At 47.0% G+C, this 19765-nt stretch overlaps 1 protein-coding gene and 1 pseudogene across 1 annotated transcript in view; both read right to left on the bottom strand.

Annotated features, from left to right (window-relative positions):
• The window catches only part of CDON (cell adhesion associated, oncogene regulated), a 59532-nt gene that overhangs the window by 18725 nt on the left and 21042 nt on the right, over nt 1-19765 (bottom strand). The window contains exons 3-12 of the mRNA XM_021525766.2: nt 18156-18428; nt 16534-16680; nt 16099-16242; nt 15081-15368; nt 13981-14250; nt 12722-13060; nt 7968-8260; nt 3819-3993; nt 1515-1643; nt 5-211 (exon numbers count right to left, since the gene is read on the bottom strand). Of these exons, the coding sequence (XP_021381441.2) occupies nt 5-211; nt 1515-1643; nt 3819-3993; nt 7968-8260; nt 12722-13060; nt 13981-14250; nt 15081-15368; nt 16099-16242; nt 16534-16680; nt 18156-18428 (2265 nt within the window). The remainder of the gene's footprint in view (nt 1-4; nt 212-1514; nt 1644-3818; nt 3994-7967; nt 8261-12721; nt 13061-13980; nt 14251-15080; nt 15369-16098; nt 16243-16533; nt 16681-18155; nt 18429-19765) is intronic.
• On the bottom strand, nt 1933-3098 carry LOC144247419 (cytochrome b-like; annotated as a pseudogene).

Here is a 19765-nt window from a genome sequence, read left to right as displayed (position 1 = left end):
ATACCTGGCTCCAAGTTCCTAACTTCCACAGACAGCTTGGAGGGAGAGATGTTGCCAGCTGCGACGAGCCAGTCGCTGTTGCGACCCAGGCGTTTGTACTCCACTTTGAAGGCAGTGATGGGGGAGCCCCCGTTGGCACGGGGGATCCACGTGACGTAGACGGACGATTCCGATGCCATGGATATCGTGGGTCGGTCAGGAGCTTCTGGAACTGAAAGGGGAAATTCAGTTACAAGAGGATTAGAGTCAGCTGAAACTTAATTTTCACTAACAACAGATTAGACTCGTTGCTGATGATTGCCTTGGAGTTCCCATATTAACATGGAGAATCTTTAATCCTCCTGAAATCACCATTGCCTTGATTCTGCTGAAAAAGATGGATGATGAGCAGACAATTCAAGAGGAATTTATTATCTTAAAAATGTAACATTAAAAAATTATATGGTATTGTACTACTCCAACCATTTCTACATGAAAACAGACACATACACTAAGTGAACAAGAAAAACATGGTTATTATTTTCAAGCCCCCAAAATCCCCCCAGACCCAATGAGACTTCAACCCATCTGCCTTAACGAATGCTGGAGAAATGAGAAGGGAGAGTACAAAGCATGCACCAGGATGTACTTACGGAACTCACTGAAGTTACAGGCAGCAGTGGGACAGAGAGAAAGGAAAGAGGGATGTTAGCAAATCTGGTTGTAAGAGCTGTGAGGCTTTACTAAACCAGCCTGGATTCATGTACGTGGAGCTGGTGCTGAGGAGTGGAGCAAGGAGCAGAGGCTGGCAGCTCTGGGGCAAGAAGCAGCTGAGCATTTGCAGCCAGGCACAAGTAAGGCCCTTGTGTGGCTCCTCTCACATTCAGTGCTGCCACAAGCTCAGCTCCTTGCCCATGTTATTAAACCTCTCCACTCACCTTTGGCTTTACCCCAAATTTTAGATACCTTTGAGATCTCAGCCCCTGAGTAAATCTGCCTGAACCAAGCCAAGGACTTTAAAGCCTGGGGGAGGGGGGGATGAGAAAAAGGACTATAAACATGTTCTTTTCACTGGAAATTGGGCCAAACATCACATCTACTGGGAAGTGCTTATATCTCCTCACCATCAGAAATAAGCCTGACCCTGGGAAGCCACAGGAAAATATTCAGAACAGATATCACACACTTTGAGAACTTAAAGCTCTGACACAGTCACTTCCCATTTCCTCTTCCTCTGGCTCTTTCTCAGTAGAAGGAAAAAGAAAACCAGAGTATTTAGCAAAAAAGAAACTAAAGGTTTAAAAATGAGCAATAAGAACATGGATTGTAAGGGAAAACTCTTGTTTTTTGAGAGCCACACATGCAGGCAGCAGCATCCTAGGAAATATCCTATGTAACAGAGTAACCTCAGAATAAACAGGAAATAGAGGAGGCAATACAAGCACCTGCAGCAGTAATAAACACAGGTTAACTCAGGTACAGCTCCTTGCAACACAACTTTTAGTGCCCAAACCACAAACCATCCACACTCCTACCTCCACTGTGGCGAGACAGATCCGGAAGGATGACACCGAAATTATTTGTGCCTTCAGGAACAATGGGATGTTTGGGGATTCCTACGGGTGGAGATGGAGCCTGTGTGTTTTTCGAGGATGATGTTCTTTCTAAGAAGATTTGACAGACAGTACATCAGTGTAGGGCCTGCATAAGGAAATGCTGCTTGTCAATGCTCACTCTAAAAGGTCACTTTCTCCTGTGCTGCCCTGGCTTCAAATCCCAAGCTGGACAGTCAGGTTAGCAATCAGGGAGTTCCTCTGGGAGACAAAGAGAGATTTCCCACCCAGGCACTTGGCTGTGGGTCAGTGACTGTCCATCTGCAGTACTGGCATCCACAGTGCTTAGTGGTGATGCCGCCAGCTCCTGCCTGTGCTGCCAAACCCACTCATCACAACATCACCAGATGGGGAAAACTGCACACTGAAATCCATGCCTAGAGAAGGAGTAAAAGTGCTGTGGAAGCAGCTGGAGCCAGTACACCAGGCTGAGAGGGCTTTCCACCTGTGGCAGTAGGGGTGGCAGGGTAGTATGGAGCTGGGTAGGGGTGGCAGTACTGACTCCCCCGAGTTTGCCAGGGATTGAGCACAGGACAGTGAAGAGGAAGCATCCCCTGGGTTTAATATGATGGGCTGTGACAAGTGGCTTTGCTGGTGTGAAGCTTTCTTGGCCTCCCAGTAAGCTGGGAGGGTCAGTAGGAGGAGGAACATGAGTATGAACACTAGGCTGTCTTTTATGGAAAAGTATGGGTGGAATGGGATTTTGCCAGAGTTTGGTACAATCCCCTGGGGGTTGTTTGAACCCGGCACGTGGAGGAAGGTGGGGTAGAGGAATGTGCACCTGTGATGATAAAGGGAGGAGGTGTAGCACAAAAAATCAGGTAAGTGTGGGGTTTTCTACAGAGAATTCTTCTCAGACTCATCCTCTGGGGGTCTGTGCAAGGAGGGGGAAGGCTGAGAAGAGGCTGGGGATGGATGACTGTGGCCTCTCCAAACAGTGTTTGGCCTCATGGCAGCACACAGCCTGTGAAGGGGGAGCAGGAGAAGGACTCCTGTGTTAGAGGTTTCTTTGTGTAAGTAGGAGCCATAGAATCCTCATCAGGCGTGCTGCTGGATGCAGATGAAGAATGAGGCTCCCTTTGGAGCAGGTGAGGGACCAGTCAGCCACACTGAGCATTCCTGGCTGTGTGGCCAAAGGTGCTGCAGGCTGGGGCTGTGTCTGCTGGGCTGTGTAGGGCGTGTAGTAGATCAGCCAGGATTTGAGACCCAAAGTTTAATCAGGCAGAAATGTTCTGGGGGGTGGGTAGGTCACAATTAGGGAGTTGTTGACTTTTTTTAGCAGCTGAGAGATTTTCAGAGGTTGAGGGCCATCAGTTTTGTATCTGTTCATTGGTAGGATGATGATAAAGACGGATAGGGCAAAGAATCTGTGTCACAAATTTCATTAAGACATTAAATTCTTAAAAAAAAATTAAGCTATCCTGTCCTACATAGAATTCCAGAGGGGTTTGAGTCAGAAGGAACCTTTAAGCTCATCTTGGTCTATACCCTTCCCTGGGCAGGCATACCTTCCACTATCCCAAGTTGCTCCAAGCCCCATCCAAACTGGCCTTGAATACTTCCAGGGATGGGGCAGCCACAGCTTCTCTGGGCACCCCGTGCCAGGGCCTCACCACCCTTCCAGGAAAGAATTTATTCCAAATATCCCATCTAACCCTACCCTCTGTCACTTAAAAGCTGTTCTTGGACAGTTGTACAAAAAATATCTACTTGTTTGTGTGCTAAAGAGCACAGGCACCAGTGTCCAAGCTTGAGAAAAAAAATGTTCTGATTAGGAGTGTTGTGCTTGTTGCTGTCTGCACACAACTATCAGAACAGCTGGCTTGTGGTCAGCAAAGATTGTCACTGAGGTGTCTGCAAAGCAAACCAGGAACAGCTTTGTTGACACATGAAAACTCAATGGTGCAGTTTCTTCTGTGATTAAAAACATCAACAAGGACAGACTGCTCCCAACTTTGATCCTTAAGGCAAGAGAAACCTCACAGTACAAATCTTAACAATCACCCCAAAAATAATATTATCAAGCTTTTAAAAGCTTCTACTTACCAACAGCCTCACACTCAAGGAAGTTTGCCCTACAGCAATTTCAGCTATTAGAGGCTGTTCTTTAGCAAATAAATTGCAGAATATTCCACATATGGCTTAGCAGATGCCATTAAATGACTGATGTCATTAAATAAATGTCTCTGGAAGGCCAGGACACAGGGCACATTGTGCTGCACCTACCTTTGCTGGTGCGGAACGTCAGCATGGCCGGCTGGCCCTCGCCTGCGGCGCTCCTGGCCACCATCAGCACCTCGTAGAGGCTGGAGGGCTCCAGCTCGGTGAGGCGCAGCTCGTTCTCGCTGCCGGGCACTCGCACCGTGTGCCAGCCGCCCGCCGCGCTCACGCCGTCCTCCAGCTGCACACAGGGGAGAAACTGTCAGCACAGCGTGCTTGGCACTGGGGACAGCTCACACCCTGCACTGCATCCCCCAGCACCTCTGGCCCTCACCAAAACTCCTGCTGTTCTCCTACAGGTACCTGTGGTTTGTCTCCAGCTGCTCACAAGGGAGAAACCGTCAGCAGAGCACACAGGGAACTGGGGACAGCTCACACCCTGCACTGCACCCCCCAGGACCTCTGCCCCTCGCCAAAACTCTACAGGTACCTGTGGTTTGTCTCCAGCTGCTCACAAGGGAGAAACCATCAGCATGGCACACACGGAACTGGGGACTGCTCACACCCTGCACTGCACCCCCCAGGACCTCTGCCCCTCACCAAAACTCCTGCTGTTCTCCTACAGGTACCTGTGGTTTGTCTCCAGCTGCTCACGAGAGAGAGATTGTCAGCACGGCACACACAGAACTGGGGACCACTCAAACCCTGCACTGCTCCATACACAGGCAACAAAGCACCTCTGCCCCTTGCCAAAACTCGTGCTGTCCTACATTTACCTGCGGTTTGTCTCCAGCTGCTCACAAGCGAGAAACCGTCAGCACAGCACACAGGAAACCGGGGACTGCTCAAACCCTGCACTGCACCCCCGAGGACCTCTGCCCCTCACCAAAACTCTACAGGTACCTGCGGTTTGTCTCCATCTGCTCACGAGGGAGAGATTGTCAGCACGGCACACACGGAACCAGGGACTGCTCACAGCCCCCATCGCTCCACACACAGGCACCAAAGCACCTCTGCCCCTTGCCAAAACTCCCACTGTCCTACATGTACCTGTGGTTTGTCTCCAGCTGCTCACGAGGGAGAAACCATCAGCACGGCACACACGGAACTGGGGACCACTCAAACCCTGCATTGCTCCACACACAGGCACCAAAGCACCTCCGCCCCTTGCCAAAACTCCTGCTGTCCTACATTTACCTACAGTTTGTCTCCAGCTGCTCACAAGGCAGAAACCATGAGGCAGAAACCATCAGCACAGCATGCTCAGAACTAAGGACTGCTCAAACCCTGCATTGCTCCACACACAGGCACCAAAGCACCTCTGCCCATCACTAAAACTCCTGCTGTTCTCCTACATTTACCTACGGTTTGTCTCCAAGTGCACATAAGTGAGGAACTATCAGCAAAGCACACTAGAACAGGGAGCTGCTCACACCCCACATCACGCCCCAGAGGGCCTCTGCCTCTTGCCAAAACTCCCACTGTTCACATTTACCTGCAGTTTGTCTCCAGCTGCTCACGAGGCAGAAACCATCAGCACAGCACACATGGAACCAGGGACTGCTCAAACCCTGCATTGCTCCACGCACAGGCACCAAAGCACCTCTGCCCCTCACCAGAACTCCTGCTATTTTCCTACATTTACCTACAGTTTGTCTCCAAGTGCTTCTACTACAAATCAGCAGCTTTGCACCCACTATGACAGCACTTCTTGGATAAACTTATTTTCCCTCTCCACGCACATACACAGAGTTGGTTTTGACTGGGTTTTTTGTCATTTTCATTTGTGGCTAAAGCTACAAGAGCCCAAAAGATTTTCAAGCCTTCAGCTGAAAATCACCAGATGAGGAAAATAAAGGGCTGGACCCAATACCCTAACAAGAAGGACAATTTCCCTGTACTAGCCCAGCTTTCCCTCTATTTCAGCATTTATAAATATTTATTGGCTAAAATGGGCAACAAAAAGTATGTCTTAGTTACTTCTTAAGGATGGCAAAAAAGTCAGCAGGGAGACCAAAGATTTGGGTTTACCAATGCTCGTTAATTTTTCTAAAAAACAAAAACACTTTTTAACTTAGCAGTGAAATCACCAGCTCCATTAAAGAAAAGACATTCTGGGTAGTCTCTTAATGCTTGACCTTTGCAGGAAAACATTACCCCAAATCCCAAAGGAAAAGACAAAGATTCCACCAAAAATAAACTACTAAACAATATAAGACTTTAATAAAACATTGGAGGCAGATCTAAACACTGTGGATTATCAAAGGTTATGCCAGAGGTCTTTGTTCAACTGTTTTCTTCTACAGCAGCCACTCCAAGGCTTTTATTCCCCCAACATTTTTTTTTCCTCTATTAAAAGAGGGAAATCAATAAAATCATTTAATGACAGAAAGAGAGCACCACCCTAAAAAACAGGATAAATTCGGTGCCGAGAAATGCATGAATGAACACATTTAATGTGGAAAGGATTGGTGTGAGAGAAGGGAGAGCATCAAAAAGGTCAAAAAAGCATTCAGAGCTTCCAGGGCTTATGTGAACCAACCACCTTTGGATGAGAAATTATCACTAACAAACTCTGGCACTTGGTTTTCAGGAATCAACAGGTCAAAAATCTAAGCATTCCCTCCAGGCTAAGACAAGATCAGGATGCAGAGGATTAAAAAGCTTATGAAAAATAAATCAAACAGCTTTGCCATGCAGAAAACTGGTTTGCTTGGAAGAACAGACAGGGGCATTGCTTGGTTCTGATTTTAGAAACACAGAACGTCCTGAGTTGAAAGTGGCCCACAAGGATCACGGAGTCCAACTCCTGGCTCTGCACAAGCGACCCCAGGATTTCCACCACGTGATGTTAAGCAGAAAAGCTCAGTGTTGACACACCATTTTTAATGCCATAGCAGGTACTGCCCTGCAACTATCAGTTCCCTTACATATTTGATAACTTTGGTTTAATTGAGTCCCTTTGGGACACAGAGCAGCAAACTTGACGATGCACTAAGGTAAAGCTCAGCTTCCCTTCTGCTGTCACACACAGATTCAAGCTGGCTCACATTTGAATGCATTTTTAACCCCACTGATTTTGCACACAAGCCCTGAACCCCCATTCTCCCTAATGACACTGTACAGGACAGAAAAGCCTGGATAACTCTCACTTAAAACTAGACAGATCAGTGTATTGGTGACAATGTCAGCCATCCCTCAAGCAAGCTGTGTGGGCACAGGAACTTCAGCTACACGCTGTGTTCTGCCTGGCCTGAACCCATGTCCTGGTTCACACCAGTGTGGAGACAGATAAGCATGCCAAACCTCTCCCTTGGAGAGATGTCCCTTGAATGAGCTGTGATAAGATCATCTCAACCCTCCTGGATTGAGAAACCCTCCTTGGTTTGGGGTCCCATGTAGATTTTTTTGTAACCCATTAGATTTTTCTGCTTTGTACCACCCCTGCTTTTCCCCATAAAAACCCCAATTTCTGCCCTGTTCTGGATGGAGCTGTCGTTCCAGCCTCCTTCTCAAAGTGCTGGAATAAAGGCTAGCTCTGTGGAACTGCTACACAGTGCTCCTGTCTCTTTGTCCCTGTGGCCTGGGGACACCTCGCAAGGCAGGGCTGAAATCCCTGCTCAGAGCTGAGCTGCCTGCCCCTGGCTGATGCTGAAATCCCTGCTCAGAGCTGAGCTGCCTGCCCCTGGCTGATGCTGAAATCCCTGCTCAGAGCTGAGCTGCCTGTCCCTGGCTGATGCTGAAATCAGTGCTCAGAGCTGAGCTGCCTGCCTGTTTCTGATGCTGAAATCACTGCCCAGAGCTGAGCTGCCTGCCTGTTTCTGATACTGAAATCCCTGTTCAGAGCTGAGCTGCCTGCTTCTTTCTGATGCTGAAATCATTGTTCAGAGCTGAGCTGCCTGCCTGTTTCTGATGCTGAAATCAGTGCTCAGAGCTGAGCTGCCTGCCTGTTTCTGATGCTGAAATCATTGTTCAGAGCTGAGCTGCCTGCCTGTTTCTGATGCTGAAATCAGTGCTCAGAGCTGAGCTCCCTGCCCCTTTCTGAGGTTACCAGCTGAAGGACTACCCGAACCCCTAGAAAGTGTCTCCTGTGGGACCTCTCTCTGGGAAGGCTGAGCCCCCAGCCCCCGAGCGACCATCACAGCACAGCAGCACTGCTGCTCCCTGTGAAAGCCCCAGAAGCGCGGTGTGTCCTGGGCACGGCCGGGACGGTACCTTGCGGTATTTGACAAAGTAGGCGTTGATGGGCAGGCCCCCGGCGCGGCCCGGCCGCCACACCAGGCTGTACGTGTCCGGCTTGGGGGTCTGCGGGGGGCTCAGGATGATGGGAGCCTCGGGCGGGGCGGCGGCGCTCGACGCTTTTTCCATCGCAGCCGCATCCAGAGGAGAATCTGTTGGAGGCGAGCTTGGAAATGCCATTTCTGCACCAAAATCGCCGCCGCTCTCGTCGCTCTGGGCAAGCTCCAGAGGAGCTGTTTCTCCTGCTCTCGTGCCAGTTGTTGAAGGAACTGCAAAGGGAGGGTCTGGTTACATCCCCACGATGACGTACATTCACCCTGCGCCGAGGGGACACTAAATCATTTCAGAATGACATTTCCAAACAAGCCCTGCTGCAAAACGCCAGGTCCAGAGGTGCCCACACAGATCCGAGCCTGGTGCCAAGCTGTGGCCTGGGTGTTTTTTCAGGGCACAGCAGTGGGGTTCAGTTTGTTTTATTTGGTTTGGCTTTTTTTTCACAGTAGCAAAGGGAGACAACCTGAAACTCAAGGTCTAAAGGCACAGTTTGACCGTATCACCACTAAATTAAGTCATGGTAATGCATGTTTAAAGAAATAAATAAGTATATAGCTAAATTTGTGAGACAAACCGAGTAATTTGTATGTCGTTGTACAAGGAACTTTTCATGGCGTGCACTGGCATGCACACAAGAGGACATTCTCCTACTCCAGTTTCTGAGGTTTTAGCTGCAATTTAGAAAAGCTTTGAAAGCTGCACAACTCAACTACTTCATTTGAAAATTTATGCTGAGAATAAACTCAGTTTACAGGAAGATCTACATGCAATTTAATACCAACACATTTCTAGAAATCCTTCTCCAGCCTCTTCCAACCTATTTACTTTCACTGGTATGTAAAAGAAATCTATATAGTATCAGTACTCTAAAAGATGCCACAAGACAAAAAAAAAGCCCTATGCAGCTGATGCAGGGATCGTCAGCATTCCAGGCAGGAAAAGGGTGGCAGGTTGGACATCTGAGATTATCCAGGACAAGAAAACATCAGTACTTAAAGCAAGAAGGTTTGGGAAGCAGCACAGCTCCTCAAGGCTGCACACGGCAGCAGTGGGACAGCCAGATGTTTGGAGCCCTGTCCGTCCTTTCAGATTTGTGTAGGTTTATGTTATGTGCCGGGGTCTGGACGGGGAAGGGAATGAAGAGAACTTGGTTTACAAAACAAACAAATTCCTTGGTAATGTAAAGCCTAGGCAGTGTTAGCCCGGCTGACTCAGATTCCTTCAAACCTCCATTAAAATACCAGCAGCAAGTGTGGCTGCTATTTTTGGCCACTTTTTAAAAAGCTGGGAAGGAAAGTTCTCTTTTCAAATTGAAGACATGCTCTCGGCAAGCATTCCTTGTTTGTTTCTTCTCATTTATTTAGCAATGCCACAAAATTCAGAGACAGGAAGAAGGCAACAACGTGGGGAGGATGTCCCCAAAGCCCAGATGGTCTTAAAACGCCAGACACTCCCAGAACAACCCCTGAGTGAAAGGGTATCTCTGCTGTCAGTGGAGCAGAGGGAAGGGCGTGATATTGGAAACAAATGGGAGGAGGTGGAAGGCCCTCAGCACCGTGGTGGACCCTGAGGATGTGGGTGGGCACGGTTTGGTTTGGCGCCTGCTGGCACTGGGGACACGGACTCTTGGAGTGGAGGATGAGTTGTGGTTTCAGCTGGTGACAGCAGACCCACAGCCAGCACTGTGTTTATTGCTGCAGGAGGGGAGTCGTCAACAACTGCTGGGTTGTTGTATTTTTGCTTTGGAAAACAACCCCCGGGTAACAATTCCCATTGAGTAATTCAGATCAAAGCTCTTTTTTGCAAAGTTTCTGGTATAATTACTACCCATATAACCCAGCGCATCAGCCTTCTCTCTGCTGCTGTGTCATTATGCAACTTTTTTTGGCTGCTGCTCTCAGTGCCATCCCCTTCCCCTTAGCCAATGAGATTTTTCTCCCTCAGCTCACCTCTCCCTCAATCCCACCAAGAACACCAGCAGCACTGAGCTGAGTCAGGCCAAAGGCTGCATGCACCCAAAATCCTGACGCCATCAGCAACTGGAGAAGGACTGAGTGACCAAAATTTGGGCATTAAAAGAATGTATTCATAGAATCTTAGAATTGAGTTGGAAGGGACCTTAAAGGCCATTCAGTTCCACCCCACTGCCATGGGCAGTGATATTTTCCACTATCCCAGGTTGCTCCAAGCCCAACCTGGCTTTGGATACTCCCAGGAATGGGGCAGCCACAGCTTCTCTGTGGCCTCACCACCCTCACAAGGAGGAATTTCTTTCTAATATCCCATCCATCCCTGCCCCCTGCAGTGTGAGGCCATTCCCCCCTTGTCCTGTCACTCCAGGCCCTTGGACAAAAATCCTCTCCAGCTCTCTTAGGCATGGAAGGGGGTCTAGGATCTCCCCAGATCCTTCTCTTCTCCAGGATGAACCATCCCAACTCTCCCAGCCTGGCTCCAACTCATACATTCCATAATACCCAGAGCTCTACTGCCTGCTGTTGTTTCTCCCCTTCAGCTGCCTCATTTCGAAGGGGAAGAGCCCTCACGTTTTCAGCCTCTCCTCCTGCAGAAACCTTCCCCCAGCTGCTGTGTTTCACAGCACCTTTGCTTGTTCTCCTGCTCCCCTCCTGACCAGGCAAAGCCAGCAGCTCCAGGTTTTATATCTGCTGTGCTAACGGGTCACATTCCCAGGCACTTCTTCCCTGCTCCTTTAACAGCCAGAGGATCCTCCCTGCTTTCCAAGCTCTCCAAATATCTCAGCAGAGGCTGGGGAAGCCCTCTGAAAACCTGAACACAGCACATCAGTGAGGTCACCTACACCTGGCACATTTCAAATCACATTAGGACTTCTCAGAGCTTCTCTAAGGTTTCTGTAGGAGCAACTTCGGCCCGTTTGCCCCTGAAACACCCACCTGTGTAGACTAAATGCTCGTTGTGTTTCTCACTCCCTCTCCTGCTACTCAGGCTGCCTGCAGTGTATTTTTCTCCTTTATTTCCATTAGATGAAGTTATTTTGGAGATTTAACCTTGTGTTCAGTAGCTCTGGGAAGCTCCTGCCATGCAGGCCAACCCTACAACTATCTAAAAAAGACCCAAAAAAGGGAGGGCTGCGAGTACAGGATCCTGAGGCATCATTTTACATTTTGGTGGTTTCTCACTATGATGGCAGCTGAAGTTGTCCTGCCCGCTGTAAGACCATGCAATGAATCACAGCCTGGAACAGATCCAGCAGAAGGGAAAAAAAAGATATATTTTTCAGCCAAATGGGCTTTCTTGCTGTGTGCTGGGACAAGGCAAATTACGGGACTGGGTACTTGGGCTGAGAGGTGTTTAAGCTGATCCTTCTACCAAAGAAATGGAATCCCAGCTGAAGTCATTCAGGTGCTTCGGAAGTGTTACCTGGCAGGAATTCTTCATTAAACAGCTGAGTGTCTGAGCATGTCTTTGGCATGGCTGGGAGCTGTTCTAAACCCCTAACAGCTCCCAGAAAGTCCTCAGAGACTTTTATATCAAAACCAAATGCCTTAACCACCCTCTGCACCATAATCAGCAGCCAGTACAACGTATTAGAAACCGATAAAAGTTAATAAACAAAGCATTAAAATTGAACTCACTGCCATAAAATTCTGAGGCAAAGCACTGGGATTTTTCTCTTTAACACAGGCTGAATTCTGGGATGATATTTAGTTTCGTTTTTCCACTCAGCAAGGTCCAAAAATAACTGATTTATAAAACTACATGATGGGATCACTTTTTTGAGGTTTCTTCTTTCTTTTTTTTCCCTAAGTGAACCTTTAAGCATCTTTTCATGTTATTTACAGGAGTTTTAAACTCTAACCAAAGAACCTTAAATATGGGGCCACATTAAATCCCACTGACCTGAAATCTCCCTGGCATTCAGCTAAATTAACTGAGGCAAGGTGCTGAAAGAGCTGAGAAACTTAAGTAACTTCATGTAACTAAAAATCTGTATCTCAGCTCTTGTGAAGGGAACTTGGGGGAGCTCAAACCTGTTATTAATGTCACATAATATTCCAATGCAAGGAAAGGCTCTTTCCCATCTTGCTTTAATGTTAGTACTCTTTTTTCCTAGTAGCAATTTCAATAAATAAATAAAAAAAATACCACCCTGTGGGAAATAGATTTGTAGAAAATTCTCAAAACCTGACAGGAGGCTCAGATAGTATGCATTTGTACATAAACATTGGGACAAGAAATGTTGACTTAGAAATGCTATGGAATAGGACAGATATTGTTCAGAGAGAAATGGAAATAGAAACAAGCTTTAAAGTATGGTTTTGTAAAATACTTTGGAGAAATAGAGCTATGAAAGATGCATTGTATTAGGACCTAACGAGGGGTAATTTTAGATAATTGACTTTAAGGCACGAAAGGCATTTCGTCCTCTCAGTTGCCCCATCTCTGAGTCAGAAAAGGGTTTAGTCCAACACATCCTCAGATAGTTTTTTTCACATGGAAGATGCTAAGCCCATGCAATGCACACAGAATTCCTCCTTTGCCTAAGGCAGGATGGAGGAACTGCTCCATGAAGACAACCAAGACTCCTCTCCTTCCTTTCCCTGAGACTCCACCCCACCCACCTGCCACGCATTTCTTATTTTGAGGCATTTCTCACCTAAATCAGGGAGCCAAGAGGGAAGTTTGGGGCTTCAACTTACCGACGGTAAGGAAGGCTGTGGACAGGGCAGAGCCGTGCTGGTTGCTGGCCTCGCAGCGGAACTGCCCGGCGCGCTCCGGGGTCACGTTCCGCAGGCGCAGCGAGCCCCAGCCCACGCGGGGCACCGAGGGGCAGGAGGGCTCTGGCCCTGCTGGGGGAGGGCTCGGTGCTTTGGGGGGAAGCCCCCGGCTGGGGTGGCTGATCACGAGGCCTCTGCTGTCGTACCAGCGGATCAGAGGAGCGGGCAGGCCGGTGGCATTGCAGGACAGGGTCACATCCCCACCAGCCACCACGGTGGTGTTGGCTGGGGAAGAGATGATGATGGGGACAGAGTCTTTGCCTGGGGGGAAAAGCAACCAAAGAACGAATTCAGCTAAGGGATATGACACTTAATGCCAGTACAAGTCAATACAATTTATAAAATCACATGTGGTTCCTTCTAACCATTTTAAAAATTATTTCTTCTCTACACAGCATCTCTAGACTTCCCTTCCAGTCTGAAGACATCAGCACAGACTCCACCTTAGAGAAAGCTGATAAAACCTATATTCAAACTGCACTTTAAATTCTCTAAATGTAAAAGACTTGACTGTCAGTGTGGAACACAGTGTGGGAAAGACTGGCTTAGTCCACTCCACACATGCACAGGCCACGAAATCTCTGCTCAGCCAGGCTCTGCACAGCTCACACCAACCACAACTGGTCCAGAGAAGGTTCAAAGCTTCAGCTACGCACAACAGGGAGAGAATGGGGACAGCAGCAGTCTTGCCAGCATCCTTGTGCCAGCAGAAATCAATTCTCTGGGTATTAGAAGGTATCTTAGATAGAAAAGAGATCAAAAAGACTACTGGTACCTGATCCTACCAATCTGATAGAGGGGAAGTGTGCATTAACCCCAGACCTGGGGATTGTTGAGTAAACTTGATTATGGAGCAGGAACTACTCAGCAGCCAATACTATTAGGAGTACCAGCTCATCCAGCACAACAGGATCCTGATTCTATTTAAGAATAAATCGCATCAAAACCAATCATAAGCTGATTTGATTGTAGCTGATAATCCAGGTTTTAAGCATCAAGTAGCCACACCACCCCAGAAATCCCTGCACCTCTTAAAATCCAGCTGAAAGCACCTTCTTTGTAAGATCAGTGGTCAGAAACAAATTAATACATAATCTAGGAAAAAAAAAAATACCACAACAGAATAAAGCTTGAAGTATAAATGCTTAATGTGAGTTCTTGAGGGCTGCAAGTGCTCCTACCTGGCTGGACACGGAGTCTCCCCGTGGACTGCACAAACCCAATTCCATTGTTCCCCACACACTGGTAGAAGCCAGAGTCCTCCAGGGTGACCCCGCAGATCCGCAGGTGGTTTCCTGTGGGGAAATGTCGTGGGGAGGGGCGGAGAGGAGCCGCGTTGTGCAGCCAGGTGAGGGTGGGAGCAGGGCTGCCGCCAACCTCGCACCAGAAATGGACGCTCGCTCCCGCGGCCACGGTTTCGTCCTGCAGTCCCCTGGAGAGTGAGGCAGGTTCTGGAAAAGGGAAATGATTCTACATAAATGACTTAGACTAAGTCCTGAAAAAACTGCTGTGGAACATTACACAGGCTTATCACAGCCAAAGGCTGAGCAAGCACCCCAAGCTGCACAGCCCAAAGCTGGTTTTCCCACACATGGGCTTATTTGAATGGTTTCTCCCTTTTATTTCAAGAGCCACATGTTTGCATTAATCTTGTCAATAAAATACTTCTATTTTCAAAACAATTAATTAGTGACATCTCCCAAAAAGAGGTGTGCTGTGTGTCAACACCCCGTTTGCTGAGTAACTCCAACATACACATTTTAAAAACCAAACAAAATCTGTCAATGCAGAAAAACTTAAATACCAGGAAAATCTGCTACAATGGAAAGGGGAGGTGAAGAACAACTAGCAGCCAAACAAAAGAGGCCAAATATATGATTATGTTTCTTTTGCTTTTGTTTATGTTCTCATCCAAGTATCACCTTCCCTCACCAGTTTTTGTTCACATACAACCTCTCAAAAGAAGCAAATCTGGTCTCTGGCACATTACTGACACTGGCACTCTGCAGGAAAATAAATGGATCAGTTCTTCCCTTGGAGTTTGTTATCCTTCACTGTTTCATTATTTCAGACTGCAAATGGTTTGAAGAGATAAATAATTACGGATTTTAACTTGGGAGAAATAATGGGATATGGTCATTATAAACAGATCTGTATTCTTTATTTTAATATGCTTAAGGTTGAGAAAGAATGCAAGGTTGTTTGGAGGCAGGTGCCAAAACTAGCAGGTATATGAAGGGTATGTTTGTTGCCTGGATGTGAAAATGTCTTTAATTCTTACCAAGTACAGTAAGCGAATAGTTAACATATTTCACTGCTCCAGAGCCACTTCCCACCACGCAGGAGTAATTCCCAGCATCCGATGGCTCCAGCCGGTCTGTGACCAGGTGGGAGTGCAGCAGCTTCCACCTGCCTCTCCCCAGCGCATCCCGGCCGTCCTTCAGCCAGCGGATGGGGGCCGGCGCTGACCCACTGACCACGCACTCCAGGGTCAGGGAGCTGTGCCGGGGCACTGCCAGGCTCTGGGGAGCCAGCGGGTGAAGGATGTGGGAGCCCCCTGAAGAAGGACCTGGAAGAAAGGAGATGAATTGTGGAATAGAATCATGGTATGGTTTGGGTTTCTGGTCACCTTCCACTAGACCGGGCTGCTCCAAGCCCTGTCCATGCTGGCCTTGAACACTTCCAGAGATGGGACAGCCACAGCTTCTCTTGGCAGAGAGCCTCACAGGGCCTCACCACCCTCACAGGGACCCAACATCTAATGTAAACCTACTCTCCATCAGTGCCATCCCCCCCTCTCACTCCAGGCCCTTTCTCTCCAGTTTTCCTGTAGGCTCCCTTCAGGTACTGGAAGGTCACAATTAGGTCACCCTTAAACCTTCTGTTTTACAGGGTGAACTATCTCAATTCTCTTAGCTTTTCCTTGCAGGAGAAACCAACCAAGCTTTTAAACCATACCCTCCCATCCCATTCTCTGTCCTCCTCCATGTCTTTCAAACACTGCACTTGGGACAGAGCACAATGTTGTAACACTGCTTCCCAGAAGTCCTGCTCCAAAACAGATCTGGGGACAGAAGTATTAGCAGTATCCCCTTTCCAAAAGTGACTGCCTGGGATTTGAAAAGCAGTCATGCTGCTCCTCCACAGTGAGGGGAAATAACAACTGAATGTGCAAAGAATGCAGGAGAGATCTTACATATTATGGTATTGGAGGCACTGATAGGCTCTTGCTAAAAAAAAGGATGCTATTTACTCTGTTTGAGCTGTATTAATTCTGGAAATCTGAACTGAATACTCACGTGTGACTGTGAGCTTCCGTGCAGTGAGTTCTACTCTGAGGTCGTGAGTAACTGGGTTGTATGCTGCACACTTGTAGGATCCTTTGTCTTCTAAAGATACATTCAAAATTTGCAGGTTTCCAGATGGAAGAATTAGGTAGTTGGCTAAACAAGTGGGGAAGGTGAAAAGAAGATTAAGTTTAATTTAGTTTCAGAAGATATCTTCCATTTTTGTAATTTTTTAAAATTAATTTGTCAGCTACACCTATTTATTCTAAATATAGGATCAAAAAGAAATCACCATGCAAAGGAGACTCATTTCCAAGGGTAGGTTTAGATAAAGTAATCTGCACAGGAGGTTCTGCAGCTTTCCAGAGTAGTTTTTTCCTTTAGGTTCAAAGAAAAAAACTCTAGGCAAGCTTTTGTTGGATACTTCTATTGCACAAAACACCTCACCTGTTGATTGTTCCAGCCATTTCCCCCGCACCTGGAAGCGAACCTGTGCTTTGGGGTGACTTTCTGGCACCTTGCACCTGATGAGAGCTGTGCCTCCTTCCTCTGCTGCAACAGCAGCCGTCCCCAAGGCATCAAAGGCAGCTAAACCTGGAGAGAGTTGGGAACAGGGTAAGAGCAGCCACGGCTTAGGAGAGGGGAAGGGCAGTAAGCTCAGTATTTGTGTTCAGAATACAGCTGGTTCCATGCTGATTATTTGGTGCACCTTTTGGACATTCACATCAAAAGGCCTGGTCTATCCTGTAGCCCATAACACCATAAACCCTCCTTATCAAGCATCCTTACTACAAAAATCTTTTACCTGGGAACAGTGAGGAGAAAAAGAATTCCTACATCACCTCAACTGCTCCCAGAAAAGCCAGTAGAGACACTGGAAAGGCTTCAGGACTCCTGACACGCTCTGAGGGCACTACAGAAGACAATTCACAGTGACAGCAGGAAGCCTGTCCATAAAAACATGGAATTGTCTTTCTGGGATGATAATGAACACAGCAGTGCTGTGAGGCAGGCAGAGAGCTCCCAGCACCTTTCTGTGTGCTGCCAAAACTTCCAAGGGAGGAGGGAAGTGTGAAAGCTGCTCTTCTACTCCCTCCATGTTCAAACTTCTTTCAGGCTGTGAAGTTTTCTTATGTTGGCCACCCTTGGAGCTCTCTTGAGAGGGACTGGCCATGGGTCAGTACTTTACCAAAACACTTATAAGAGATTTTCCTCCCAAGGGGATTTTGGACATGCTCCATAGATGAGGTACCCTTCCAGAGAAATCACTCAAACCCTGCTTGACAAAGACCTGATTCAAACAGCCCACAGATCCCAAGCAGACAAATCATGCTCATGCAGGAATATTGTACTCCCATTCTCAGCACTGCACTGTCCTTTCCACATGGAAGACATTGTCCTTCTTCTTCCAAATCCCTTGAGGTCACACAATTTACAAATCAAGCATAAAGGCAAAGACTGATCAGAAGAACTAGTGCAATTAAGGGAAGGGAAGCTGTCCCTAAGAGGTGAGAAGATCAACACTGGTTTGATCAAATCAAATTAAAATCTGCAGCTCCCAGGCAACAATTACCAGAGATTTCTCCTCAACTCTCAAGCATGCTTTTACAATGGCATGGCAGCTCAGCTGCTCTTTCAACATCCTTTGCGAAGGGAAGCATTGTATTTTCAGGCCAATTCATGGAAATGAATATTATTTCATTGAATAACATTTGTGTTTGCTGAAGGAGATCCTTGAGATCCTTCAACTCGAAATGAGGCTGACACCAACACTAAATCCATCAGGTATGGTTTGGTCCAGCTGAGGCTTTAAAAGTCCCCAAGGATGGGGACCCACAAGCTTTCTCAGGAATCTGTTCCAGGGCTACATCACCTAACAGGTCTCAGATGATATAATTTAAAAAAAGGCAAGACGTGTACAATCCATCACATTCTAAGTACTGGCCGAGGAAAAAAAACACCCCAGAACATTTTGATCTAGGCATTTTTTAGAAGTCAAAGAAGAACAAACCACACAAGCCAGCTGAGAATTGGCAAGGAGCAAAGAGCAGAAATGCAGATGAACTTACTGCCCATGGACACGGTGGCCGGCCGGCTCAGCACAGCACCCACGCCGCTGCTCGCCACGCACTGATAGTGCCCGCACGTCGCCGGGCTCAGGGACACGATTGTCAAAGATCCTGACTGGATTTCCACTTCTCCCACCCTGCTGTTCAGAGGCTCCCCATTAAACAGCCAGGAAATGCGAGCTGTGGAGGGCTCGGCAGAGCAGCGGAGTTGGACGGGCTCACCAGACTTCTGGACAGTAGACGAGGGCTCAGAAATAAAACGGGCGGTTATATCTAAAAGGAAAAATATACAGATATTGAGTTAGAGACCAGGATTTTGCATGGACACGGGTGATAAGGTTAAAAATGTGTTGACTGGTAGGAAAGACTCACCATATAAAGAGTCTCTAAACTCTGAATTGCTAGTGATACTCAAGAAAGTGTTGCCCTTCCTTGACAAAAGGAACTCAGGAGAGATTCCTGCTCACTCTCAAACACTGGGAAAACATCAAGATTCAAACCCCACAAAGGGGGTAACAACAACTAAATGGAGATAGGTGCAGTAAGGGGGAAGTACATTCCCAAGTGTGCACAAGGCAGAGGCATCACGCTTGCCAGGGCCAGCAAAAATTGCAATCCCACTGGATTTATCCAGAGGAAAAGAGCACCCGTCACCTGAAGAGACGGAGCACAGGAACACGCAGCTGTAGCTGATCTGTCCCATATGAAACAGGCCTGGACGTGACTTATAAAATGCTAGAAATGGCAGGAGCCTGCCAGGTATTTACACAGAACCGTCTCCAAGTCTGCAGAACTAATTAAAAATAGCCGGATAAAAAAAAGCTGGACGAACAGCAAAGGCTCTTGCTAATTCCAAATACATGGACTTCATCAGGACAAGGATGATGAATTGGGCATCCATTATCTTTACTGAGTAAAGATGAACAGAAACAGGAAGAGCTGCTAATAAATAAAAGGTTCAATTCCACAGAACTTGGTTATGAGAATCCATTTATTTGCCAGAAGAAAATTCCTGCTTGTTGGAAGAGATTTTTTCCTATCCTGGCCAATGAAGCACTGGGAAGTATTTCCATTTGTTTTCTATTGAATTCTCCACTAAAGATTTTGCATGAAGGAAGCAAGTAAAACACAATTAACACCAGTAATACTTAATTGGTTAGTAACATAAATTAGGAGAAAAATCTAAATTAAAAATAGACACATTGGCAGGGAAAAATGACTTCTATTTTGTAAAGGATCTAAGGAATTCCAGATAGTACGGGTCAAGATGATATTAAATGACATCCAAGCCAGAGACAGTTTTCTTATAGGTGGGGCCCTGGGTTCATGCTTTTCTTCTCAAGTCAGTCCATCCCAGCTCTGGTTATGAGTTTCAGATGAGAAACTGCACATTTTTAACTGAACCATAAACTATCTGCATAAACATAAAATAAAACTGGAAATTAAAGTGTGGCTTCACTTAACAAAAAAAGATGAAATCCATAAAAATGGTATCCAAGCATTTCGCAGGACTCCAGATGTCCATTTTTAGCTTTTAATTAGAAAACTGTTTTTCCTATTAGTTCAGTTTGAATTTCCAGGGATAAGAGGGAAGCACTGACCTTTCAGTT

The sequence above is a fragment of the Lonchura striata genome, chromosome 23 (assembly GCF_046129695.1).
Source record: "Lonchura striata isolate bLonStr1 chromosome 23, bLonStr1.mat, whole genome shotgun sequence".
NCBI lineage: Eukaryota > Metazoa > Chordata > Aves > Passeriformes > Estrildidae > Lonchura > Lonchura striata.
This window is presented reverse-complemented; position numbering and strand designations above follow the sequence as displayed.